Here is a 27,948-nt window from a genome sequence, read left to right as displayed (position 1 = left end):
AATTATGGCCCATGCACAGCGAACTTTCGTGCCTGCTCATTTCCCCTTTCTCTGCCACCCAGAGCGTCACCACCCACCTCTTGTTCCCCAGTTCCATAAAACCACAAAGCCCCTTCTCTCTCTATTATTCTCAAGGCCTAGCAGGACTTTTTGTGTTCAGGCAAATAAACACGCTACCAATAATCCAATAAAACCTTTACAGACATGGGATATAAACCATAGCGAGGAGCAGTGTACAATCTATAACCGCTTGCTTCTTTTTTATAAACCTTGCACTTGAGCCCCGAAAGCAACACAAATCAAAGTCATAAAAGCGCCAAGGTTTTATCCTTATTGTTCCTAATGGGTGGATGCACCCTACCTGTGCTGTTCCCCTAGTGACCATAGGCTGTCTGGGCTTCTAGATGGAAGAGATACAAGCCAGCATACCAGGTTCAAGGGAGGAGGAACTAATTTCAAACAGTTCTTTTTCGTCATGATGATTTTTCCTTTTGGTGGTCATCAGGGTAACCAGCCAACATCTCAGGCTCCCAGAGACAGATCGCAAAACAAAACGAAATCCTGGAGCTCATATTTTTTTCTCAGCTGCGTTTCCTATCTCTAACTTTATGAGGGAGCTGCAATTAATCTATGCTATATATGAAAACAGATTAGAACTGATAAATGTGAGCTGTTTGATAAAGAAAAAAAAAATACTTGCCCCAAAGCAGAGGTAAGAAGAAACCACAGTTAGAATGTTAGTCTTTTCAGAGGGAAAACATTATCTTTGGCAGAAAGACTGCAGGGTTTTGCTGATAATCAAAACACCGATGTTTTCTTCTGAGTCACAGCTCTGATGTCTCTAGGGGCCCGCGGATGACAGAGATGAGTGGGAAGAGGGGATAAGCGCAGATGTTGTGGAGGGGCATCTTTGTCATCTAGATATACGCTTTTCTTGCAGCCCCCAACCCTCTCTCAACAGTTCAACCAAATTGTTGACAAGTAGACATGTATAAAAGACCCTGATGCTGGGAAAGATTGAAGGCAGAAGGAGAAGGGGATGACAGAAGATGAGATGGTTGGATGGCATCACTGACTCGATGGACACGAGTGTGAGCAAGCTCTGGGAGTTGGTGATGAACAGGGAAGCGTGATCTGCTGCAGTCTATGGGGGTCACAAAGAGTCAAATATGAGTAAGTGGCTGAACCGAACTGAGACGTGTTTTCAGATCTTCCCATTTTTCAAATATATACAATAAATATTTGTTTTAATGTAAAGGCTTCAAATTTTTATTACCTGGGAAATTAATCTCATTTAGGGAAAAAATGCCTTGGCCAAAATAAAACTAAAACATATCTCTGGGCTGGATCCAGCTGAGGGCTGCTGGGCTGGGTCCCAACCTCCCATGATCCTGTTTCTTCCTTGAAAAGAAAGAGCTGGTGACTGTGATGTTTGGGCTTCCCTGGTGGCTCAAGTGGTAAAGAATCCGCCTGCAATGTGGGAGACCTGGGTTTGATCCCTGGGTTAGGAAGATCCGCTGGAGAAGGGAAAGGCTACCCACTCCAGTATTCTGGCCTGGAGAATTCCATGTAGTGTGCAGTCCATGGGTCACAGAGTTGGACACGACTGAGTGACTTTCCAAAAATCAAAAAAATGACATTTCAAGTCCATTAGTCCCAGGAACCTGATCAAGGCTTTATAGAGCACATTAATGTTCTTCTTCTTTTTTAAACCTCCAAGTAGGACCCACATGTGTTCCTAGAGGGTGCGCATGTGCTCAGTCGCTCAGTTGTATCTGACTCTCTGCAGTTCAATGGCTTGTAAGTTCCTAGAGGTTTGTTGTTCAGTCACTAAATCATTCGGATTCTTTGCGACCCCACGGACTGCAGCACAGCAGCTTTCCCTGTCCGTCAGTATCTCCTGCAGTTTGCTCAAATTCACGTTAGCTGAGTCAGTGATGCCACCCAACGATCTCATCCTCCGTCGTCCCCTTCTCCTCCCACCTTCAATCTTTCCCAGCGTCAGGGTCTTTTCCATTGAGTCAGCTCTTCCCATCAGGTGGCCAAAGTATTGGAGCTTCGGCTTCAGCATCAGTCCTTCCAATGATTATTCAGGGTTGATTTCCTTTAGAATTGACGGTTTGATCTCCTTGCTGTCCAAGGGACCCTTAAGAGTTTTCTCCAACACCACAATTGGAAAGCATCAATTCTTCACCGCTCAGCCTTCTTTATGGTCCAACTCTCACATCTGTACATGACTACTGGAAAAACCATAGCTTTAACTATACAGACCTTTGTCAACAAAGGGATGTCTCTGCTTTTTGATACACTGTCTAGGTTTGTTATAGATGGCATGAGTTTGGGTAACTTTTGGGGGACCCCTTGCACTTCGAGCATTCTCCTCTAGGTGTCACTGCAGCGCTCCTTTGGGGGCAGTTGGTGGTCTTTAACCTCCCGCTCCCCTTCATGGTAAGGCTTTCCTGATGACCTGGCCCTGCCAAGTCAGCCAGCCATGGAGAAATAAGGATTACACACAGCCTTCCCTTGGCTAAAGATGCCAGTAGCCATCAAAATCAGACAGCAGCTTCATATAGCCACAGGCACCAAAAGATTGCCTCTCTGGAATCTCTTTGATCTGGTTTTGCTCTGTTGGAAAGTAACATCTTTTCAACAGCTCCTACTTTTCAGAGCTGCATCATGGTAAAGCAGCTGAGGATGGCTTGTGTTAAGCCAAATTCACACTAACAGCCTGCCAGAAGAGGTGATGCCTTCATCCATAAGGGCAGGCGCAGGAAAGGTGGTGAGGCAAGGGCTTATTGGATTCATTGGTGTGATCATTCCAAATGGATCCAGCGGGACCAATCTGGGGCTGATCCCAAACTCCAAACTGCCTTCTTCCCTGGAAGAATCATGAGCCAAGAGGTACAGGTGTTCAGAGAATGCAAACAAACCTTCCTCTCATATTTCTTTCAATTGTGAACACCTATTAGCAACTTGCCTTCTGACTGTTTCCCAACAGTGGGAACATAACTGAGCACACAGTCAGAAGATAGAAACAGAACTAGCCAACTGCCTCTGGTTTCTAAGTCCCCATATAGGCAATTAGATTGTATCTTCACTAGAAAGTAGTCAGTGGAAAATATATGAACATATAACTAAATGATGTTTAAATTCTCCAAACTAACATTGAGAAATGGTTAAATTAATATTTCCTCTTAATTTTCCTTTCCTTTTCCCCCCTCCTCTTCTTCCCCCAATACTTGTTAGGCATCTTCTATTACCTACCAATCAGGACACAGCTAACTTTCAGGTCTAGGGACTCTCTTACCATGAAGTCCATTGCTTTGCTGTTGTTGTTTAGTTGCTCAGTTGTGTCCGACTCTTCGCGGCCCCGTGGACTGTAGCCCACCAGACTCCTCTGTCCATTGGATTCTCCAGGCAAGAATATTGGAGTGGGTTGCCATGCCCTTCTCTAGGGGCTCTTCCCGACCCACCTCTCCTGCATTGACAGGCGGATTCTTTACCATTGAGCCACCTGGGAAGCCCTTCAAGTACCTTATATATTGACAAAAAGAAGAACATACACCAGAAAACCCTAACGTCCACTTCTGAAGAGCCAGGAGCAAAAACGGGGCATTGGGAGCAAAAGCGGGGCACTCTGCATGCTCCCTGCACTCAACACCACCAAAAGGGCGGGCAAACCACCTAAGCCCGATCTTTGGACACAACTATACCTGACCTCACTTAAGGAATGAGCTCGCCCCCTCCGGCTCCAGCAAGCAGGAGAACGCGTTACTTGTTCTCACTTCCCCCTGCTGCAGCAAGGGCCCCAGTAAAGACTTGCCTGAGAAAAAAAGGAAATACACCATTTGAAAAATTAGAAATGATACTTGTGTTTTAAGATATTAAAAAACAAATGCTGTTGCTGCTGATATTATGGTCATTCTTGTTCCTGGAGAGAGGGGACATCATGACCTTGTAGTGATCAGGAAATACTGCAAAAATGGTGTCTAGTTTGGAAAGTTGAGAGGTAATTGAGTAGAGATTTGAGGCTGAGGTTGGGGGTAAACATTATGAGAAACCTCTGGCTGTGGGCTTAGGCATGGTGTGGCTAGATCCTAAGTGTGAATCAACATAAAGACTAGCAGACAATTCAAATTTTGGAAAGTTAATTCAGCTTCCTGAGAATTTATAAAATGGGGATAATAATGCTTATCTCCATTGAGCTGCTAGAAATATAAATATTAGATATTATAAATTATGTAGTATATAATGTATCATATGCCATATATATCATATTATATATTATAGGTATAATTAAGATAGTTAATGGAGTAATGTACAGAGCCGCTGCATGAAGCATGCTTCCTGGCTGGTTTTTACACTCTCAAGTGTATTAGAGCAAATTGTGGAGGTCTTTGATGAGTTTGGGCATTTTTCTGCCAGTCCATTTCGGTTCCCTGACCCTTATGTTCTTTCTCTTGTTTTTAACTTTTTATTTTATATTGGAGTGTAGCTAATTAACAATGTTGTGATAATTTCAGGTTGACAGCAAAGGGAGTTAGCCATACATATACATGTATCCATTCTGTTCCAAACTCGCCTCCCATCCAGGCTGCCACATAACATTGAGCAGAGTTCCATGTGCTAGATAGTAGGCCCTTGTTAGTTATCCATTTTAAATATAGCAGTGAGCTATATATAAACATGAGCATCCCAAACGCCCTAACTACCCTTTCTCCCCATTCTTCCCTCCTGGTACTTAACTTCTTTTGAAGATCCTCTGGTTCCTCTCAGCAACTAACTGTTGCTGCTTCTGAGACCCTCACTTTCCTCATTTATTAGTTTTATTGCTTCTGCTAATATGCTCAGCTATCCATTCTAGGGGGCTTCCCTGGTGGCTCAAAGAATCCACCTGCCAATGCAAGAGACACAGGTTCGATCCCTGAGCTCATTAGATCCCCTGGAGAAGGAAGTGGCAACCTACTCCAGTATTCTTGCTTGGGAAATCCCATGGACAGAGGAGCCTGCTGGGCTACAGTCCATGGAGTTGCAAAAGAATCGGGCACGACTTAGCGACGAAATAGCAACAACAATTCCTCGTAGCTCTTCCACTAAGGACTAGGGAGCCTTTCCTCTGGTCCCCAGAAGTATTTCCAGAAGGGGAAGCTGAGCCAGGACATAGCCAGATGCACAAGCCCCAAAGGTCAACCGAGTTCCTACTGGCCAGTTGGTTTTCTGGCCCAGTAAGTGCTGGTTTTCTCCTGCTTCTTGACACAAAGTTTTCTCATTTCACCAAAGACTTTGTGATTCGTATTCAACAAGAGCATTCTCTAGCAGCGTCCGTGGGAAATCGGACTGTCAATTTATTTACATCCAGCCTCAGGACAGAACTCCTGTGCCTGTGTAAAGCTATGAAGGTGCATAAAATACAGAGTGTGTGTATATATATACATATTGACTAGAGGTGACATTTAGAGTGGAAATCCATTGCCCCGTGGATTGGAAAAGTGACTAACAGTAGGATATAAAAATGCCAAAGAAAGACTTGGTGTTATTGCTAAATGGAGGCCACTTTTTCAAATTCATGGTTGATAGTTTCCTCCAGAAATGCTCTATTCTATATGGATAATCACAGTGCCATCCATATGTGGACTTGTTGTGCCTGAACTTGAGATGGTGACCTGGTCTTCCCATCATAGAAAAATACACCTCTTTGTTAAATCTCCTACATCTGGGAAAATGGGCCAGTGGCTGCGGGCATATATCACAAAGGGAAATAGCAAAGGTCTCTGGTGGGTTAGCAGCTGTGATGTCCTGGAGGGAAGACCCCTGGACTGATGGTCAGGGGATATGGTTATTGATGGTTCAGAGATAATCTTATCTTCACCTTCTTTCAACCTCCTCTTTAAGATTGTTTAGGATTAAACTCTATTTCTATCTCTGTGTCGTCTCTATCTATCTATCTAATCTATCCATCCATCCATCTACATATTCTATGTATTCTTTCTATCTAGTTTATAAATGTAAATAGCATATATGTGTCTATAGTTTATTTATATGTGTAATGAGGGAACATGATCAACATAATTATTCAACTTGAGTTAGAGTCCCTTTAACGTATGCTCATAGCATTCTATGTTTTGTGGTCACAGCACTTTCAAAATTACAATAAGCAATTATAATCTTTTTCCTTTTTTGTATTTGGCTCTTCCAGGTCTTAGTTGTGGCAGGTGCAGTCTTTAGTTACAGCATGCAAACTCTCAGTTGAGGTATGCAGGATCTAGTTCTCTAACCAGGGAATCGAACCCAGGGCCCCAGCATTGGGGGCACAGAGTCTTAACAACTGGACCACCTGGGAAGTCCCAATAAAGCAATTATTATCATAATTTCTCTACACTAGGTTACCTGAAGGGGAAGGGGCTGTGTCCTCAGCCTGAGAACAATGTAATGGCGTCTGGCATTTGGAAGGAATTTACTATATAATTTTGAATGAATGATTATTAAATCTTAGTCTTTCTTAAGTCTCTGGGTGAATGAACCATATGTTTTAACTTGCTTTGTTGTAACTAATGGACACTGAACTCTCTACCGGTCTATTGTGATCCTGGACAAAATAATATGGTTCAATAAAATCACAGTGGCTTATATTACTAATTATTCTTACCTCATTTGAGTTTTTACAACTTTCTCACAAAATGAGGTTATGAGTCCCATTTTATAATTGTAACTCTTGAGTCCTCTTGGAATTTGGTTCTAGCCAGAGAATCCCAGGGACGGGGGAGCCTGGTGGGCTGCCGTCTATGGGGTCGCACAGAGTCGGACACAACTGAAACGACTTAGCAGCAGCAGCAGCAGTGTTTCTTATGTGTAGACCTATCTAAAATTGAAACATGAGTCTTGATCTTGTCCAGGATTCTCTAATCTGAAGTTTATGTGGTTTGTAGCTTCTCCAGGGAGTCTTTCCTGCCCAGGGATCTAACATAGGTCTTCTGCATTGCAGGCAGATTCTTTCCCACTGAGCTACCAGGGAAGCCCAGAGACAGAAGCTCCATAAGTTAGGGTTCACAGGCTGGAATGAATAAAGGAATGAACCCTAACAAGGACACATCCTGTTACTGAACTCAGATTACAGCTGGTCCTACCTAATGAGTTCAGTTTGGAAACCAAGGGAATGATTAGTAAGGCTCCTCTTTTGGGGTAATCAAAGTGACTTCTAGTGTCATTGCACTTAAAATGTAAGATTTGCACATAAATTTGTCTACATAATTATCGTTGTTTAAAAAAAAACTCAACCTTTTATTGTATGAGATAGAGTCGCATGAGAATTAAAATGAGCTATATTTATGAGTTTGTGGATCACAACAAACTGTGGAAAATTCTTAAAGAGATGGGAATATCAGACCACTTTACCTGCTTCTTGATGAAAATGAAACAGGAGAGTGAAAAAACTGGCTTAAAACTCAACATTCAAAAAACTAAGATCATGACATCCGGTCCCATCAATTCATGGCAAATAGATGGGGAAACAATGGAAACAGTGACAGGCTTTATTTTTGGGGGCTCCAAAATCACTGTAAATGGTGACTATAGCCATGAAATTAAAAGACTCTTGTTCCTTGGAAGAAAAGCTATGACAAACCTTGACTGCATATGACAGACCTTGAAAGCAGAGACAGTACTTTGCCAACAAAGGTTCCTCTAGTCAAAGCCGTAGTTTTTCCAGTAGTCATGTATGGATGTGAGAGTTGGACCATAAAGAAAATTGAGCGCTGAAGAACTGATGCTTTTGAACTGTGGTGTTGGATGAGACTCTTGAGAATCCCTTGGACTGCAAGGAGATCAAACCAGTCAATTCTTTTATTTATTTATTTATTTATATAAATTTATTTATTTTAGTTGGGGGCTAATTACTTTACAAACCAGTCAATTCTAAGGGAAATCAGTCCTGAATATTCATTGGAAAGACTGATGCTGAAGCTGAAGCTCCAATACTTTGGCCACCCAATTCGAAGAACTGACTCATTGGAAAAGACCCTGATGCTGGGGCAGATTGAAGGCGGGAGGAGAAGGGGATGACAGAGGATAAAATGGTTGAATGGCATTACCAACTCTATGGACATGAGTTTGAGCAAGCTCTGGAAGTTGATGATGGGCAGGGAAGCCTGACGTGCTACAGTCCATGGGGTCACAAAGAGTCAGACATGACTGAGAGGCTGAACTGAACTGAATTGATACCTACAAATGCTTTGTGGACTGGGGTTTGTGTACACAATCACTAAATGGCTCAAGGAACAGAGATAAGCGATGGTTTGTCCAGTCATCCTGAAAAATCAGAATATTTCTTCCGTTTGATAAGAGACTGTGGCCCTTGATATCATTAAGGGCCATATTTTATGAACAAATTTATGCAAGAGACTGGTAATATCAGTGCAAAACCCTTAAGTCGTATATAGAAAATACAAAGGGTTAGAGTAGATCCACTGTCTAATTTGGTATGAAAATTACTTGTGAAATTTCCAGGTGTATATACTGCACAATACTAAAAAGAATGACTAAAAAGATAGGAATTTTCAGAGGAAATATTTGCCATCTAATCCATGAATTTGACCCCTTTAACTAGATCAAAAATGTAGAAAGACCCACATCACTACAAATGACCCACTTTCATTCTTTTTTATGGCTGAATGGTACTCCATTGTATATATGTACCACATCTTTATCCATAGCTAGTGTATAGCACAGGAAACTCAGCTCAGTGCTCTGTGATGACCTACAGTGTCTGAGCATATAATATTCCATTGTATATATGTATCACACCTTCTTTATCCATAGCTTTTGTATAGCACAGGGAGCTGAGCTCAGGGCTCTGTGACACCTAGAAGGATGAGATGGGGAGGAGGATGGGAGGGAGGCTCACGTGGGAGGGGGTATATGTATGCTGCTGCTGCTGCTGCTAAGTCACTTCAGTCATGTCCGACTCTGTGCGACCCCATAGACAGCAGCCACCAGGCTCCAATGTCCCTGGGATTCTCCAGGCAAGAACACTGGAGTGGGCTGCCATTTCCTTCTCCAATGCATGTAAGTGAAAAGTGAAAGTGAAGTCGCTTAGTCGTGTCCAACTCTTCGCGGCCCCATGGACTGCAGCCTACCAGGCTCCTCCGTCCATGGGATTCTCCAGGCAAGAGTACTGGAGTGGGGTGCCATTGCCTTCTCCGATATATGTATACATATAGCTGATTCACAATGTTGTACAGCAGAAACTAACACAACACGGTAAAGCAATTATACTCCAACAAAAATTATGAATTAAAATAAATAAAAGAAAATAGTAAGAGGTCAAAGTAGAAGGAGGGTTGACAAGGATACAATCATGTTGTGGACTCCACCCCATTTCTTGTAGACTATCTGAATGGAAACCCAATCCCAATGCACTATGGATCCCAGACTTCACATTCACTTATCAGGCTATCCCCATGGTTTTACTGATGCTGCTCTCCCAGGCTTGAGGCAGGGAAAGGGAAATAGGGTGGAGTTCACAGCATGATTTTATACTTATCACCTTACTGATGGTGAATTAGAGGCCCGGTTGGATTGAGAGCAGTTCTCCAGGCAAAGGATGCATATGTGCTTCCTGTAGCCCAGAGATGAGTGGCTTGTGCAAAAGGGAGATAGTAGAGAACCATCTCAGGCTGCATCCAGCTGAGATATCTGGAATGTAAAGAAAATGGATGCCTGCTCCTTGGAAGAAAAGTTTAACAAACCAATACAGTGTATTAAAAATCAGAGACATCACTTTGCCGAGAAAGGTCTGTATGGTCAAAGCTATGGTTTTCCAGTAGTCAAGTATGGATGTGAGAGTTGGACCATAAAGAAGGCTGAGTGCTGAAGAATTGATGCTTTTGAGTTGTGGTGCTGAAGAAGGCTCTTGAAAGTCCCTTGAACTGCAAGGAGATCAAACCAGTCAATCCTAAAGGCAATAAACACTGAATATTTACTGGAAGGACTCATACTAAAGCTGAAGCTCCAATACTCTGACCACCTGATGTGAAAAGCCGACTGCCTGGAGAAGACCCTTGATGCTGGGAAAGATTGAGGGCAGGAAGAGGAGGGGGAAACAGAGGATGGGATGGTTGGATGGCCTCAATGACTCAATGGAAGTTAGTTTGAGCAAACTTTGGGAGATAGTGAAGGACAGGGAAGCCTGACATGCTGCAGTCCCTGGTTTTGCCAAGAGTCAGACACAACTTACTGACTGAACGACAAAAACGCTCTTTGTGGGATTTCAGCAGCACACTTCTATCTCCTGCTACCTGCTGGTGCATCTTGAACTTGTAAGTCTCTCTCACTGATATCACATCCCAGTTCTTCTGCCATCAACAGGCTATAACCTGAACACTCCCCTTTATGTAGTTACAGGAGGTTGGAGGCAGGAAGGAAGAAGATAGGACTGATTGGGAAGAGTTCCATTAAAAAATAAAACATCTCTCCCCATTTGAAATGAACAAGGTCTGCTAACACGTAACCTGCTTGCTGGATTCTCCAGCTGTTCCCTCCTGAGCAGTTGGGTATCAAAGCCGCATGGCCTGAGGGGAGGACTGTTTGCTGTGATGCCGGAGCAATTACAGCCTGACGGCTCTCAGCTCTGTTACTTTTTTTATTACTCTTATTATTACTTCTCTGCTCATGGATTCTGAAGGCCTCTCTACACAAACATGAACCCTGGGGAATCACAAAGCCACAGGCACACAGTTTGCAGTCACCGCTCAGCAGCTCTTGGATTGATGTGGTTTTAGCATCTTCCCTTTATCTCGTAAGCAGAACCAGCGATGTTTAGACTTCCACTCACAGGAAAGAGGATTCCCTGTAAAAAACGTTGGTCTCTACTCTAGGCAGCAAGCAAAATAGAGAAGAGCAGCCTCTTCATTTTCATCTAAAAAGATCTCCAAGTATCAAGATCTCCCTGCCAACTCTGGGCGAAGAGGCATATTCAAGGCCAAACTGTTTGGAACCTAGACTTGAAGCTCGGGACAGTGGATCCTGTTGATGCTTTTGTTTTTGTTGTTCAGTTGCTAAGCCATGTCCAATTCCTTGCAATCCCTTCCCATGGACTGCAGCACACCAGGCTCCTCTGTCCTCAGCTATTTCCAGGAGTTTGCTCAAATTCATGTCTGTTGAGTCGGTGATGCTATCTAACCACCTCATACTCTGCCACCTTCTTCTCCTTTTGCCTTCAATCTTTCCCAGCCTCAGGGTCTTTCCAAATGAGTTGGCTCTTCGCATCTGGTGGCCATTGTACTGGAGCTTCAGCTTCGGCATCAGTCCTTCCAGTGAATATTCAGGGTTAAATTCCTTTAGAACTGAGTGGTTTGATCTCCTTGCAGTCCAAGGGACTTTGCACACAGGAAAAAATAATTTTCTCGAATAAACTTATCAAACAAATCTCTCCTTGCATTCCCATTGTGTACATGTTTTAAAACACAACATTTGTTTTATCAACTTTTCAAATCTGTTTGCAACTGGGTGATTTTTGCAAAAAAAAATTGCTGAAAAACAGAGCAAAATTCTAGAAGGTGAAAACATAATCTTATTTTTTTCCCCTTAGGGTTAATTTTATTAATAAGTTAATGCTGTCAATAAAATTTTCTTACTGATTTTTTTGTTAAAACATTCTAAAATTAACCATTATTTCTTAATTTACTTATTGACTCAATATGAAAGTTTTGTACAGCAATATCAGTGCTTTTAAACCCTGAATGATGATTTTTCTCCACATTTGGTCAGGCTTCATTTGCTGAACTGAATATAAAATTGCTATATTACTTTTGGTCAGATGGTATCTTTTGGATCATAGTATCAACTTCTAGCCACACGTAAATCTTCAGGCCCTAATGGATATTAGCCCCTCTCCCTGTTTGTATTGGTTTTCTCCCTATTCTGTCTCTCTATGAAGTATTCAGTCAAGCAAAACTTGAAGGGGCATAATAAAAAAATATCAAAGAAAGAGCATTAGTAACTAGAATTGCTCAGAACTTGAGTGTTACAGGGGCCAAGCAGATAACATAAATGCACAAGGCTAGGAAGGTGTAAAACTGTGTATTTGGCTGCTTATGTTGCTTCTCGTGTTTTGTTAGACTCCTTTTAAATGCTGTACAGGGACTTCCTTGGTGGTCCAGGGGCTAAGCCTCCGCACTCCCAGTTAAGGGGTCCCGGGTTCAATCCCTGTGGTGGTACTGGATCCCACATACCGAAACTAAAAGACCCTGCATGCCACATCTAAGACCTGGTGCAGCCAAGTGAATAAATAAATAGTTAAATAAATATCAAAAAACAACAAAAATACTGTACAGGGACATGAAAAGTCCGACTTTAGCCAGAGCAGTTATTTTCCCTCTGAACATCCAAAATGTTTCTCATTTTACTGTAAGTTGTACTTTTTCTAGTAGGCTATCAAATCCTTGAAGGTTGACATCTTTGAACTCTTTTGATGATGTTCTGAATGCCTAACCATGCCCTCTAAAATTATACGCTGCACCGCACTCTGCTGGAGATGTAGACCTGGAGGTGGTCTTTTGGAGGTGATAGGCACATAAGTCATGGCTGAGTGTTGGCATGGTACGTCTTTCTTCCTGGCACAGTATCACATACATGTAGTGAGAGCTAAATACATTTCCATTTACGTGTGTGTGTGTGTGAGTGGCGTCAACGCTAATTATTTACTGGTGATGAATGCTGACCCAGCCCAGTTGTCAACCTTTGGAAAAACCTGTAATTCTTCATGAAGTCAAGGACACCTCCTAAAAGATCCCTCCACACAAATCTGCATTCAAATTGAGGGTAATAATCAACTGTCCCTGCATTTCTACTGTTCAGTGAAATCCAGTTAGAAACTTCTTGGCTGGAACAAGCAGCTGGTCCCCACGTAAACTGGGGTTTAGGGTTCTGGGAGATGGTGTTAAGAATGGTGATGGTGCCAAGGTCTCATCAGGGTGTAGGGCTCCCTAAGAAGTCATTCTTATTCCTGGCCACTTTCCGATCAACTTGTTTGATTGGTCAAATGAAAGTTTCTTTGGAGATAATTTCTCTCTTTTCTGCTCAAGCTCTGAATTTCTTTCTTCTCAACTTCTACCTTCTATAAGAATTGTATATAAGCATACTTCATTTTATGGCACTTGGCTGATACTGTTTTTTTTTTTTTTTTTTACAAATGGAAGATTCAACCCCGTGTTGAATAAGTCAGTTAGTGGCATTTTCCTCCCCATAGCATTTACTCACTTTGTGTGTCTGTGTCACATTTTGGTCATTCTCAAAATATCTCACACTTTTTCATTATTATATTTGTTATGTCTGCAATCAGAGATCTTTGATATTACTATAGCAGAAAGATTGTGACTCACTGTAGGCTTAGATGATGGTAAGCAATTTTTTTAGCATAAAGAAGTTTTTATTACATTTTTTATGCACGTTGGTTTTATTTTTTTAGACATAATTCTATTGCACACTGTTGGGGCTGAGAGAAGGCCACCCCAAAATATGACTCAATGTCATATTGATTACCTTCAATAAAATTCACTTTAGAAATGGCCTGTGGAGGGGAAAATGTATTGAAAAAAGTACTTGGGGACTTCCCTGGTAGTCCAGTGGTGAAGACTCCATGCTTCTACTGCAGGGGGTCCAGGTTCAACACCTGGTCTGGGAACTAAGCCCTCACATGCTTCATGGCACAGAAAAAAAACAAAAAACAAAAACTCAGACTTCCATATTCCTCCATAAAACATAAAATAAACCTACCATGTGAACCATGCAAAGGTATTCTCCCTATAGCAGGAGGATAGAAAGCATCTTTATTGTGCAACATAGGGAATTCAATTTATACCCCAATGCACAAATCTCTTTGTTTTCTTAAGTCTTCACAAATAATTGTTTCTTTGTCTAAAAACGATATATACAAATAGCCTGCTCTGGTCACTTGCAGGGGTTCCATTTCTATGAGCCCTCTGTGCATGTGAACTGTTTTTTTATTTTCTCCTATTAATCTGTCTTGTGTCAGTTAATCATTAGACCAGCCAAAAGAACTCCAGAAGGTTAAGGAGGAAATTCCTCCTAACCCAAAACACTTGATAGACTGGAGTACACTGATCTTCACTTTATTCTGGTGGTCTGAAACTGGACTTGACACACCTCTAGGGTGTTTCTCTATACCAGGAATATGATTCTTCTCCATCAGCTCATCCAAAACTTTACTTATTTAGATGGTTAAAAGCTCTAGCTTCTCTTGAATGCCAGCCCTCAGTACTTTGCCTCATTGTGTTTTATCCACATCAAATTGACCAGGTTAAAACGGAAGAAGATAAAGAAGAAAATGAAATCTGATCATAGAGGAGTGGCATTTATATATGCATGCATACATACACTTTTTAAAAGTGAGGTGTACTTTATTCACAGCGTTGTGTTTGTTTCAGGTGTACAGCGATGTGAATCATTTCATATACATACATACATACATACTGGAGAAGAAATGGCAACCTACTCCAGTATTCTTGCCTGGAGAATCCCCAAGGACAGAGGAGCCTGGAGGGCCATGTAGTCCATGGGGTCACACAGAGTTGGACACGACTGAAGCAACTTAGCACACATACATATATATCATTCTTTTTCAAATTCTTTTCCCTTATAGATTATTATGAGATATTGAGTGTAGTTTATACTATACTTACCTATACAGTAGGTCCTTGTTGGTTATCTGTTTTATATATACTAGTGTATATATGTTAACCTCAAACTCCTAATTTATTCCTTCCTCCTCTTTCCCCTGTGTTAACCACAAGTTTGTTTTTTGTGTTTGTGAGTCTATTTGACTTCTGTAAATAAGCTCATTTATATCATTTTTTTAGATCTCACATATAAGTGATATCACATGATATTTATCTTTCTCTTCCTGCCTCATTTCATTTAGTCTGACAGCCTCCAGATACATTTATGTCACTGTAAATGGCATTATTTCATTCTTTTTTATGGCTGAGTAATATTCCATTAGATATATGTGTATACATATATATAGATGGAGAGAGAGAGGGGCAGAGAGAGAGGGAGGGAGAGAGAGAGAGAGAAAGAGAGAGTTGCTTCCACAGCAATACAGTAGCCTTGGCTATTGTGAATAGTGCTTCCGTGAACACTGGGGTGCAGGTGTCTTTTTGAATTAAAAGTTTTCTCCAGTTATATGCCTAGGAATGGGATTCATGGATCATGTTTTATATATATATATATATATATATATATATATATATATATGTATATATATATATTATATATCTCATCTGTACAAATGGCTACAGTGTTGTGTATAATAGTGCATATAGTAAAAGTACCTGAAATTCACATTTATGGAGCATCTACTCTGTGCATCTGCATGGTACATGTGCACATTATATTTCATTCAGTCTTCATAGAAACATTTGAATGATACATAATATTTTCCCATTTTAACGAAAAAGGCCTTGATCTCAGATAGGTTATATAAATTGAATAGCCATTGGGATATGAAGTGCCAGTGTTGAGACTCAGATCCTAGAGAGCTGACTCCAGAAATATTCTTTTGCACTATTCAAAGCAGAGGCCTTGTTGGAGAGTTTATTCTGGAGCAGTACAACTCGAACTATCTGGTTCCTAAACTATCGATTCATCTGTTGCTATAAAGATACAAGTAGCTTGTACCAGAAATATAAATAGACACAATCACATGCTCCTTCCTTGGAAAAAAAAATCAGATTAACTAAACGTGTGCTTTGTCACATGATTGATTTATATTCAGGCTCAGGTCTTCTATTTCATTAAGTGTTCACAAACATTTCACAGGCAAACACTAATCTGGTGATCATGCTTTGAGAAGCACTGGCTTCAACATTGTTATGGTGCTCTTACCCTCCCAAGGCATGCACCATCCAGAGTGTCTGGTGAAGGCATGTCTGGTGGGCCTCTCTCCTCGGAGAAGTCATATGGGAAAGTTGGGGTCTTCAGCTTCACATTTATGTTGTTCCACCTTTTGAAAATAGTTTTTGTTTATGCCCCATCACCCTCATCAGACAAGGAGGCACCTCCTGGGTGTACTTGGATGGACTGGTGTGAAACCTGGAAGCATGGATAAAGATTAGGATTGATATTCCACTGGATGCACCAGTATGACCATGCCCATTGTTAGTGAATTAAAATTTCACTTCTGCACGTTAATAGCCACTGCTAATGCCCTCCAAGTGGAACCCCCATCCACCCCTTCACCATACTGTTCTCCCTCACTCTTCTTCTATATTCCTCCAGGACCTCATCAAGGTTCAGAAGCTACAGGATACAAACCTGGCCAAACAGAACCCTGCTCCATTGCTATGACAAGCACTTGTTCTAATTTGTTGTTGTTGCTGTTCAGTCGCTCAGTTGTGTCCAACTCTTTGGGACTTCATGGACTGCAGCCTGCCAGGCTTCCCTGTCTTTCACTGTCTCCCAGAGTTTGCTTAAATTCATGTCCATTGAGTTGGTGATGCTATCTCACCATCTCATCCTCTGTTGCCCCCTTCTCCTCCTGCCTTCAGTCTTTCCCAGCATCAGGGTCTTTTCCATTGAGTCAGCTCTTCCCATCAGGTGGCCAAAGTGTTGGAGCTTCAGCTTTAGCATCCATCCTTCCAATGAATATTCAGGGTTGATTTCCTTAAGGATGGACTGGTTTGATCTCCTTGCAGTCCAAGGGACTCTCAAGAGTCTTCTCCAACATCACAGTGCAAAAGCATCAATTCTTTGGTGCTCAGCCTTCTTTATAGTCCAACTCTCACTGGAAAAACCATAGCATAGTTCTAATTGGTCATTGTCTTTTTCAGATGAATTTCCCATAATATTGTATAAAACTCATAGGCAGTGGCAGGGTACCTTCTCTCTCCCTCCACCCCTCAATCTGTGACACTAGAAGGAGAGTTGAAAACTAGGTCTGAGAGTGGCCCTAGGGACCCAGAGTTAGAGAGATTGCTCTGGCTAGCCATCTTAAGGTAGGCTATGAAGGCTTCAGGAATCAAGGGCAGAGCTAAGGGATCCAAGTGCCAGGGAAGTTGAGTGACAGGAACAGTGGGCGACAGCCCCTTTGTTTAAGATTGAGCTTGTGCACGTGCCCGCTGCCATTCTGGTTGAGCCTTTTCATTTCTTGGGGTGATGGGGAATTTGGAAAGGTGCAATTTATGGAGTCACATAACCTATAAGAAAAGATGAACTCCAAATTTCCAAAGGCTTTTATTAAACAGGTTTGTGATGTTTAAAGCCATATGTATTGACAAGGACATTTGATTAGTGTCAGGGGAACATTTATTGTAACCTGATTTCCACCAGCACTTAGCTGTATAACCTTGTATAAGGCATTGTCAGTTTATGCATCTATAAAACGGAAAGTTAAGCTTGGTAACGTTCCTGCCTCTGCTCAAATTCTAGGTTGTCTAAAATACAGTATCTGATTCATATTTACTCTCAGGTGTATGATCCAGAAAGACATAGAAAGGCAATCACAGAGGACTTAGCTGTCTGCTGTGTCATTCATGGCTTAAGCACAAATTCACCAATAAAAGACCCAGGGAAGGTCCAGCCTAGAAATAAAGGACACATTTGAAATACAGCCCACACCTTCAACCCTGCTGTTTCCATGAATATAGGGCCTTTTTGCAGTTACTAAGGAAACAATTGTCAGTAATGGATTAGGAAGCCTAGGCTGAAAGGATGGATACAGAGGGGCTTTATACACAGGAACCCCTCAGATGGAGTCTGGCAGAGACTCCAACATGCTTCGTGATTGATTTGGTCCTCAGTGTGAAAGCATTAGAGTCCATTTGATGGGGTCGATAAGCAAGGAACCCAAGGAACCTATCCACCAACTCTTTCGCTTTATCCTCTGCCACCTGATAGATTTCATGGATCCGCATGGATGGATTGGCTTGGTTTTAACTTCTCTGCTGGGTGCATGTCAGGACAGAGTTTGTGTGCACTTAATTCAGCTCAGAGCCTCTCCAAACCCATTTAAAACTCTCAAAGTCACTGTCTCTCAACTCATGCTGGCAGTTTCCAAAGACTGAGAATGTATCTGGGGACAATACCAAGGGAGTAGATTTCTTGTTGCTATGTCTATACTAGACCTTAAGATATTTAACCCCAAAATGAAAACAAGCACAGGCTCAGTGACCCGAAGGTGTTAAAGAGAATCTAGAGGATACTGATGGCTCAGATAGTAAGTAATCTGCCTGTAGTGCAGAGACCTGGGTTTGACCTGGGTCAGGAATATGTCCTGGAGAAGGGAAGGGCTACCCACTCCAGTAGTCTTGCCTGGAGAATTCCATGGACAGAGGAGCCTGGCTGGCTACAGTGCACGGGGTCGCAAAATCAGACATGACTGAGCAACTAACACTTTCTCATTCAGAGGATACTAGGTAATATATGTGAAGGAAGAAACAGGTACTCAAGATAAGTCAGTATGCCTGGCCAGCTTTATTCTTTGCCTTTTGTCCTTCAGTTCAGTTCAGTTCAGTCACTCAGTCGTGTCCAATTCATTGTGACCCCATGAATCGCAGCACACCAGGCCTTCCTGTCCATCACCAACTCCCAGAGTTTACCCAAACCCACGTCCATCGAGTTGGTGATGCCATCCAACCATCTCGTCCTCTGTCGTCCCCTTTTCCTCCTGCCCCCAATCCTTCCCAGCATTAGGGTCTTTTCCAATGAGTCAACTCTTCACATGAGGTGGCAAAAGTATTGGAGTTTCAGCTTCAACATCAGTCCTTCCAGTGAACACCCAGGAATGATCTCTTTTAGGATGGACTGGATCTCCTTGCAGTCCAAGGGACTCTCAAGAGTCTTCTCCAACACTACAGTTCAAAAGCATCAATACTTCTGCACTCAGCTTTCTTCACCGTCCAACTCTCACATCCATACATGAACACTGGAAAAACCATAGCCTTGAGTAGACGGACCTTTGTTGACAAAGTAATGTCTGTTGTTCCATGTCCAGTTCTAACTGTTGCTTCCTGACCTGCATACAGGTTTCTCAAGAGACAGGTCAGACAGGTCAAATGGTCTGGTATTCCCATCTCTTTCAGAATTTTCCACAGTTTATTGTGATCCACACAGTCAAAGGCTTTGGCATAGTCAATAAAGAAGAAATAGATGTTTTTCTGGAACTCTTGCTTTTTCGATGATCCAGCGGATGTTGGCAATTTGATCTCTGGTTCCTCTGCCTTTTCTAAAAACAGCTTGAACATCTGGAAGTTCACGGTTCACGTATTGCTGAAACCTGGCTTAGAGAATTTTGAGCATTACTTTACTAGCGTGTGACATGAGTGCAATTGTGTGGTAGTTTGAGCATTCTTTGGCATTGCTTTTCTTTGGGATTGGAATGAAAATTGACCTTTTCCAGTCCTGTGGCCACTGCTGAGTTTTCCAAATTTGCTGGCATATCGAGTGCCGCACTTTCACAGCATCATCTTTGAGGATTTGAAATAGCTCAACTGGAATTCCATCACCTCCACTAGCTTTGTTTGTAGTGATGCTTTCTAAGGCCCACTGGACTTCACATTCCAGGATGTCTGGCTCTAGGTGAGTGATCACACCATTGTGATTATCTGGGTCGTGAAGATCTTTTTTGTACAGTTCTTCTGTGTATTCTTGCCACCTCTTCTTAATATCTTCTGCTTCTGTTAGGTCCATACCATTTCTGTCCTTTATTGAGCCCATCTTTGCATGAAATGTTCCCTTGGTATCTCTAATTTTCTTGAAGAGATCTCTAGCCTTTCCCATTCTCTTGTTTTCGTCTATTTCTTTGCATTGATCGCCGAGGCAGGCTTTCTTATCTCTCCTTGCTATTCTTTGGAACTCTGCATTCAGATGGGAATATCTTTCCTTTTCTCCTTTGCCTTTCACTTCTCTTCTTTCCCCAGCTATTTGTAAGGCCTCCTCAGACAGCCATTTTGCTTTTTTGCATTTCTTTTCCATGGGGATGGTCTCGATCCCTGTCTTCTGTACAATGTCACGAACCTCTGTCCATAGCTCATCAGGCACTCTGTCTATCAGATCTAGTCCCTTAAATCTATTTGTCACTTCCACTGTATAATCATAAGGGATTTGATTTAGGTCATACCTGAATGGACTAGTGGTTTTGCCTACTTTCTTCAATTTAAATCTGAATTTGGCAACAAGGAGTTCATGATGTGAGCCACAGTCTGGAATTCACCCATTCCAGTCCATCTTAGTTTGCTGATTCCTGGAATGTCAACGTTCACTCTTGCCATCTCCTGTTTGTCCTTATGAAATATTTAAATTCAAATATTTAATTCAATTTTAATTTAACTAATGATTTATTAAAATGAATTTTAAATTTAATTTTACTTATAAATTTTAAATCACATATTATATAAAGTAACACATTCATTCAGATATAGTACTCTTTTCAAGCTTACATGCATTGCTTAAGGAAATATGAGTGAAAAAGCAATTACTTATTTTTCATGACTAAAAATAAGGAAAATCAAACAAAGAAAAAAAAATAAAGTGAGTACTGTCATCATTATGCATTTCTAACTACTTTGAACATTTTAGGACATATGAATCATTTACAAGTTTTTAAATAAAATTACGAATTAGGATTGCAGGATACACTGCACTGTAGTCAACTTTAGCTTTTAATATTCTATTGAATGAAATAATGGCATTTGCAGCAATATAGATGGACCTGGAGATGATCATACTAAGTGAAGTAAGTCAGACAAAGACAAACATCATAGTATCATTATGGGTGGAATCTAAACAATGATACAAATGAACTTATTTACAAAAAAGTAATCAATTCAGAGATTTAGAAATCAAACTTGTGATTATGAAATGGGTAACATAGGGGAAGGGGAATAAATTAGGAGTTTGGGATTAACATACACAAGCTATTATATGTAAAATAGTCAAGTACCTACTATACAACACAGGGAACACTACCAAATACTCTGTAATAACCAAATGGGGAAATAATCTGGAAAAGAATAGATATAGTATATGCATAACTAAATCACTTTGCTGGTAATACAACATTGTAAATCAGCTTTCAGTTCAGTTCACTTCAGTCGCTCAGTCGTGTACGACTCTTTGCAACCCCATGGACTATAGCACACCAGGCCTCTCTGTCCATCACCAACTCCCGGAATTTACTCAAACTCATGTCCATTGAATCGGTGATACCATCCAACAATCTCATTCTCTGTTGTCCCTTTCTTCTCACACCTTCAATCTTTCCCAGCATCTTTTCAAATGAGTCAGTTCTTCCCATTAGATGACCAAAGTATTGGAGTTTCAGCTTCAGCATCAGTGCTTCCAATGAATATTCATGACTGATTTCCTTTAGGGTGGACTGGTTGGATCTCCTTGCAGTCCAAGGGACTCTCAAGAGTCTTCTCCAACACCACAGTTCAAAAGCATCAATTCTTCACCACTCAGCTTTCTTTATAGTCTAACTCTCACATCCATACATGACTACTGGAAAAACCATAGCCTTGACTAGATGGACCTTTGTTGGCAAAGTAATGTCTCTGCTTTTGAATATGCTGTGAAGGTTGGTCCTAACTTTTCTTCCAAGGAGCAAGCTTCTTTTAATTTCATGGCTGCAGTCACCATCTGCAGTGATTTTGGAGCCCTAAAAAATAAAGTCTGTCACTGTTTCCATTGTTTCCCCATCTATTTGCCATGAAGTGATGGGATCAGATGCCATGATCTTAGTTTTCTGAATGTTGAATTTTAAGCCAGTTTTTTCACTCTTCTCTTTCACTTTTATCAAGAGGCTATTTAGTTCTTCGCTTTCTGCCATAAGGGTAGTGTTATCTGCGTATCTGAGGTTATTGATATTTCTCCCAGAAATCTTGATTCCAGCTTGTGCTTCATCCAGCCCAGTGTTTCTCATGATATACTCTGCACATAAGTTAAATAAGCAGGGTGACAAATATACAGTGTTGACGTACTCCTTTCCCAATTTGGAACCAATCTTTGTTCCAATCAGCTATAGTAGAAAATAAAATAAAAATTTTAAAAAGAAGGAAATTAAAGCATTCTGGAGATGCTTAAACTAAATCATGAAATTATTTCCATGAAGTTGCCTAGTCAAAACACATGATGTTAATATTCCATGATATGAATATACACAAGCTTATTTGACTAGTGATATACTAATGCTTATTTACAAATTTCTTATTGTTCATCTTATGACTATTTTCTTAATATTGATTTCTGGAATTTGAATTAACTCCAAGAGCTTAAGCATTCTTAAGGATGCATTTTCAAATTGTCCTTTGGAAAGACTGCAACTATATGCACTTCCATTGGTAACTAGCAATGACATTGCCAATTTATGGATCTGTACCAGCAAATAAGTACAATTTTGGGATCAAGGCTAAACCTTTATTGAAAAGCAAATCATACTATGTTATAGTATAGTATAGTAATTTGCATTTTGTATCAAGAGAGCTAATTTTTCCCTTTGTTAAAATCATGTTTCTTTTGTAATATTTTAGGCAATTTAGATATTTTTATATTTTATTCGTTCAATCACTAATATTTTCCTTTATGGTTTCTTCTTTGCAGATATATATTAAAAGACCTTCTCCTGGTCTGGACATGATAAACATAAAATCTGTATTTTATTCTGTATTGTTTGATTTTTAAATATTTAACCTTTTAATCAAAATAAAATAATTTTATATTTGTGGGAAAAGTTTTGCCTGAAATATTAATCAGTTGTCTTTGTTTTAGCTCCATATAGTACGTTTTCTTGTGACTTGAAAAGCATCTTATCATGTGCAAGCTTTCACATATTCCAAGGTTTGGGGGCTTTCTGTATTCTTCCCTTGATCTACTGCCATATTCTGCATCAATACCATAACAGTAAATTATTGTAAATCTGTAAGATCTTTTGCCTATCTGTAGAGGAAAACCCTCATTATTATTTTCACTCTTTATTCCAAAATGATTCTTGGATATTTTTGCCATGTATTCTTCTAAAGTGGAATTAGTTTGCCAAGTCTGAAAATCCCCATTGCTGTTTTGATTTTCTATGCTTTTATATACTAATATGAGGAGAATTGATATTGCATGCTATTGGGCCCTGCTTTCCCAGAATTCAGTATATTCTTTCATTTATTTAAATTTTTCTTGTTATCTATTGGTAAATTCCTGAGATTTATCATATAATCCTTAGGGTATTTTTTATTAATTCCATTCCTAGATATTTTATAGTTGCGTTGCTATTGTGATAGAATTTTTATTATACTTAATAATTTATTTTGCTGGTTCATAGAAAGAAAATTGATTTTTGTATATTTAATTTGTTACCTGTCTACTTACTCATTTCTTGCCTTCTATCTAATAGATTTTCTGTTTCAGTTGATTCCTTTAGTTTGTTTTAGTAACTTATCAGTCTTCAGATAATGATAATGTGCTTCCTTCCTTTCTAATATGTATGATTCATTTTTTCTTATCTTATTGAATTGTTTGGAACTTGTTGAATAATGGTAAATAATGGTAGTGAGAGTATGAAATAGTTTTAAGAAGGACTGTGTATACCAAGTATAATTTTGACTATTGGTTTCACGTAAGAATTTGCTATTATTGTTGATAATAATAAATACTTGTATAATGTGACATTGACCATGTATGAAATCAAATTTTTTTATATATATCAACTCCCTGAATTATCTCAGGAGTTCCATGAGGTAGACAGTGGTATTATTATTATTATCATTAATGATGATTATTATTATTCCCATTCTACAGACTGGAAAATTGAGGCACTGAGGTTGATTTTCTTAATGGTCGTGCAGTTAGCATATGGCAGCACTAGGATTGAGGCACCAGCAATGTGAGCCCCAGGGTCTGTGTTAATACCCACCATGCCATGCTGGCCTGTCATGTTTAGTAAGTGCTGTTAGCTCACACACTAAGACTTGTATCAGAAATGGGTTCATATATCCAGAAGGTCCTGTTTATTTTTTCTCTATTCTCTTCTGCTTTTTGATCTCTATTCATTAACATTTATGTTAGTAGATATTCAAATAATACCAACCACATATCATTCTCAGAAAAATACTCTCTGCTGCTGCTGCTGCTAAGTCTCTTCAGTCGTGTCCAACTCTGTGCGACCCCATAGACGGCAGCCCACCAGGCTCCCCCGTCCCTGGGATTCTCCAGGCAAAAACACTGGAGTGGGTTGCCATTTCCTTCTCCAATGCATGAAAGTGAAATCGCTCAGTCGTGTCCAACTCTTCGCTACCCCATGGACTGCAGCCTACCAGGCTCCTCCGTCCATGGGATGGTCCAGGCAAGAGTACTGGAGTGGGGTGCCATTGCCTTCTCTGAAATACTCTCTAGATTAGGCTATATAATTAATTATTTGACTTACTGCTTTATTTACACGCTGTAAAGATCAGTTTCTTGGTTTTAGGGTGATGCTAATATTTTCCAACTTTTTATTGATTTATAATTAGCATATAACATATTACTTTCAGCTGAACAATATAGCGATTTGGTTTATGTATAGACTGAGAAATGATCATCACTTTTCATTAATATTCATCACCACACACACATACAATTTTTTGTGTGTGTGTATATGATGAGACCTTTTAAGATTTAGTTTATTAGCAGCTTTCAAATACACGATACAGCATTAACTATAATCACCACGTTGTACAAAACATCCCTACAACATTTATTTTACAATTCAGTTCAATTCAGTTCAGTTCAGTGGCTCAGTTGTGTCTGAATCTTTGTGATCCCATAGACTGCAGCGCGCCAGGCTTCCTTGTCCATCATCAACTCTGGGAGCTTGCTCAAGCTCATGTCCATTGAGTTGGTGATGCCATCTAACCATCGCATCCTCTGTCATCCCCTTTTCATCCTGCCTTCAATCCTTCCCAGCATCAGGGTCTTTTCAAATAAGTCAGCTCTTCACATCAGGTGGCCAAAGTACTGGAGTTTCATCTTCAGGATCGGTGCTTCCAATGAATATTCACGACTGATTTCCTTTAGGGTGGACTGGTTGGATCTCCTTGCAGTCCAAGGGACTCTCAAGAGTCTTCTCCAACACCACACTTCAAAAGCATCAATTCTTCAGCACTCTGCTTTCTTTATAGTCCAACTCTCACATCCATACATGACCACTGGAAAAACCATACCTTTGACTAAATAGACCTTTGTCAGCAAAGTAATGTCTGTGCTTTTCAATATGCTGTCTAGGTTGGTCATAACTTTTGCTCAAAGAAGCAAGCGTCTTTTAATTTCATGGCTACAATCACCATTTGCAGTGATTTTGGAGCCCAGGAAAATAAAGTCTGTCATTATTTCCATTGTTTCCCCATCTATTTGCCATGAAACGATGGGACTGGATGTCATGATCTTGGTTTTTTGAATGTTGAGTTTTAAGCCACCTTTTTCAATCTTCTCATTCACTTTTATCAAGAGGCTCTTTAGTTCCTCTTCACTTTCTGACATAATGGTGGTGTCATCTGCATTTCTGAGGTTATTGATATTTCTCCAGGAAATCTTGATTCTAGCTTGTGCTTCATCTGGCCCAGCATTTCTCATGATGTACTCTGCATATAAGTTAAATAAGCAGGGTGACAATATACAGCCTTGACATACTCCTTTCCCAGTTTGGGACCAGTCTGTCGTTCCATGTCTTGTTCTAACTGTTGCTTCTTGACCTGCATAGATATTTCTCAGGAGGCAGGTAAGGTGGTCTGATATTCCCATCTGTTGAAGAATTTTCCACAGTTTATTGTGATCCACAGAGTCAAAGGCTTTGGTGTAATCAATAAAGCAGAAGTAGAATTTCTTTCTGGAATTTTCTTTTTTTTTTTTGATGATCCAATGAGTGTTGGCAATTTGATCTCTGGTTCCTCTGCCTTTCCTAAATCCTTCTTGAACATCTGGAAGTTCTCGGTTCATGTACTGCTGAAGCCTAGCTTGGAGAATTTTGAGCATTGTTTTGCTAGCGTGTGAGATGAGTGCAATTGTGTAGTAGTTTGAACATTCTTTGGCATTGCCTTTCTTTGGGAGTGGAATGAAAACTGACTTCCAGTCCTGTGGCCACTGCTGAATTTTCCAAACTGGCTGGCATATTGGGTGCAGCACTTTTACAGCATCATCTTTTAGGATTTAAAATAGCTTAGCTGGAATTCCATCACCTCCACTAACTTTGTTTGCAGTGATGCTTCCTAAGGCCCACTTGACTTCCCACTCCAGGATGTCTCACTCTAGGTCAGAGATCACACCACTGTGGTTATCTGGGTAATAAGATCTGTTTTGTATAGTTCTTCTGTGTATTCTTACCACCTCTTCTTAATATCTTCTGCTTCTGTTAGGTTCATACCATTTCTGTCCTTTATTTTATCCATCTTTGCATAAAATGTTCCCTTGATATCTCTGATTTTCTTGAAGAGATCTCTAGTCTTTCCCTTTCTGTTCAGTTCAGTTCAGTCACTCAGTCGTATCTGAGTCTTTGCGACCCCATGAACCACAGCACGCTAGGCCTCCCTGTCCATCACCAACTCCCAGAGTTTACCCAAACCCATGTCCACTGAGTTGATGATGCCATCCATCCATCTCATCCTCTGTCACCTCCTTCTCCTCCTGCCCTCAATCTTTCCCGGCATCAGGATCTTTTCAAATGAGTCAGCTCTTCGCATCAGGTGGCCAGAGTATTAGAGTTTCAGCTTCATATTCAGTCCTTCCAATGAATATTCATGACTGATCTCCTTTAGGATGGACTGGTTGGATCTCCTTGAATACAAGGGACTCTCAAGAGTCTTCTCCAACACAGTTCGAGTTCAAAAGCATCAATTCTTCGGTGCTCAGCTTTGGGTATATCTTTCCTTTTCTCCTTTGCCTTTTGCTTCTCTTCTTTTCTCAGCTATTTGTAAGGCCTTCTCAGGCAACCATGCCTTTTTGCATTTCTCTTTCTTGGAGATGGTCTTGATCACTGCCTCCTGTTCAATGTCACTAACCTCTGTCCATAGTTCTTCAGGCACTCTGTCTATGAGATCTAATCCTTTGAATCTATTTGTCATTTCCACTGTATAATGGTAAGGGATTTGATTTAGGTCATAGCTAAATGGTCTAGTGACTTTCCCTACTTTTTTCAATTTAAGTCTGAATTTGGAAATAAGGAGTTCATGATCTGAGCCACAGTCAGCTCCCGGTCTTGTTTTTACTGACCGTATAGAGCTTCTCCATCTTTGGCTGCAAAGAATATAATCAATCTGATTTTGCTATTGACTATGTGATGAGTCTTCTCTTGTGTTGTTGGGAAAGGGTTTTTGGTATGACCAGTGCATTCTCTTGGCAAAACTCTGTTAGCCTTTGCCCTGCTTCATTCTGTACTCCAAGGCCAAATTTGCCTGTTACTCCAGTTATGTCTTGACTTCCTAGTTTTGCATTCCAGTCCCCTATGATGAAAAAGACATCTTTTTTGGGTGTTAATTCTAGAATGTCTTGTAGGTCTTCATAGAACCATTTAACTTCAGCTTCTTTAACAATACTTGTTGGGACATAGCCTTGGACTACTGTGATACTGAATGGTTTGCTTTGAAAATGAACAGAGATCATTCTGTCATTTTTGAGACTACACCCAAGTACTGCATTTTGGACTCTTTCATTGACTACGAGGACGTTTTACAATTTTACTATCGGACATTTGTAACTTTTGATCACCTTCACCCATGTTGCCCACCTTCCACTCTTTACCTTTAGCGATCACCAGTCTGTTCTTTGTGAGTTTTTTTTTTTTTTTCTTAGATTCCACATGTAAGTGAGATCATACAGTATTTGTCTTTTCTTGACTTATTTCACTTAATATAATGCCTTCAATATCTTTACATGATGCTGCAAATGGCATGATTTCCTTCTATTTTATTGAGACTAATA

General features: G+C 40.4%; 1 protein-coding gene across 5 annotated transcripts in view; it reads left to right on the top strand.

The window, feature by feature from the left end:
• AGBL1 (AGBL carboxypeptidase 1) overlaps positions 1 to 27,948 on the top strand; it is an 867,141-nt gene that overhangs the window by 589,776 nt on the left and 249,417 nt on the right. The window contains exons 23-24 of one of the 5 annotated variants that reach the window (XM_081550443.1): positions 7,084 to 7,093; positions 22,849 to 22,863. The exons of the other annotated variants lie outside the window; for them this stretch is intronic. Of the exons in view, the coding sequence (XP_081406569.1) occupies positions 7,084 to 7,093; positions 22,849 to 22,863 (25 nt within the window). The remainder of the gene's footprint in view (positions 1 to 7,083; positions 7,094 to 22,848; positions 22,864 to 27,948) is intronic. 5 annotated transcript variants of the gene reach the window in all.

The sequence above is a fragment of the Giraffa tippelskirchi genome, chromosome 12 (assembly GCF_054371585.1).
Source record: "Giraffa tippelskirchi isolate mGirTip1 chromosome 12, T2T-mGirTip1v1.2.pri, whole genome shotgun sequence".
Classification (NCBI taxonomy): Eukaryota; Metazoa; Chordata; class Mammalia; order Artiodactyla; family Giraffidae; genus Giraffa; species Giraffa tippelskirchi.
Note: the sequence above shows the minus strand (reverse complement) of the source record. Positions and strands in the feature narration are given on the sequence as shown.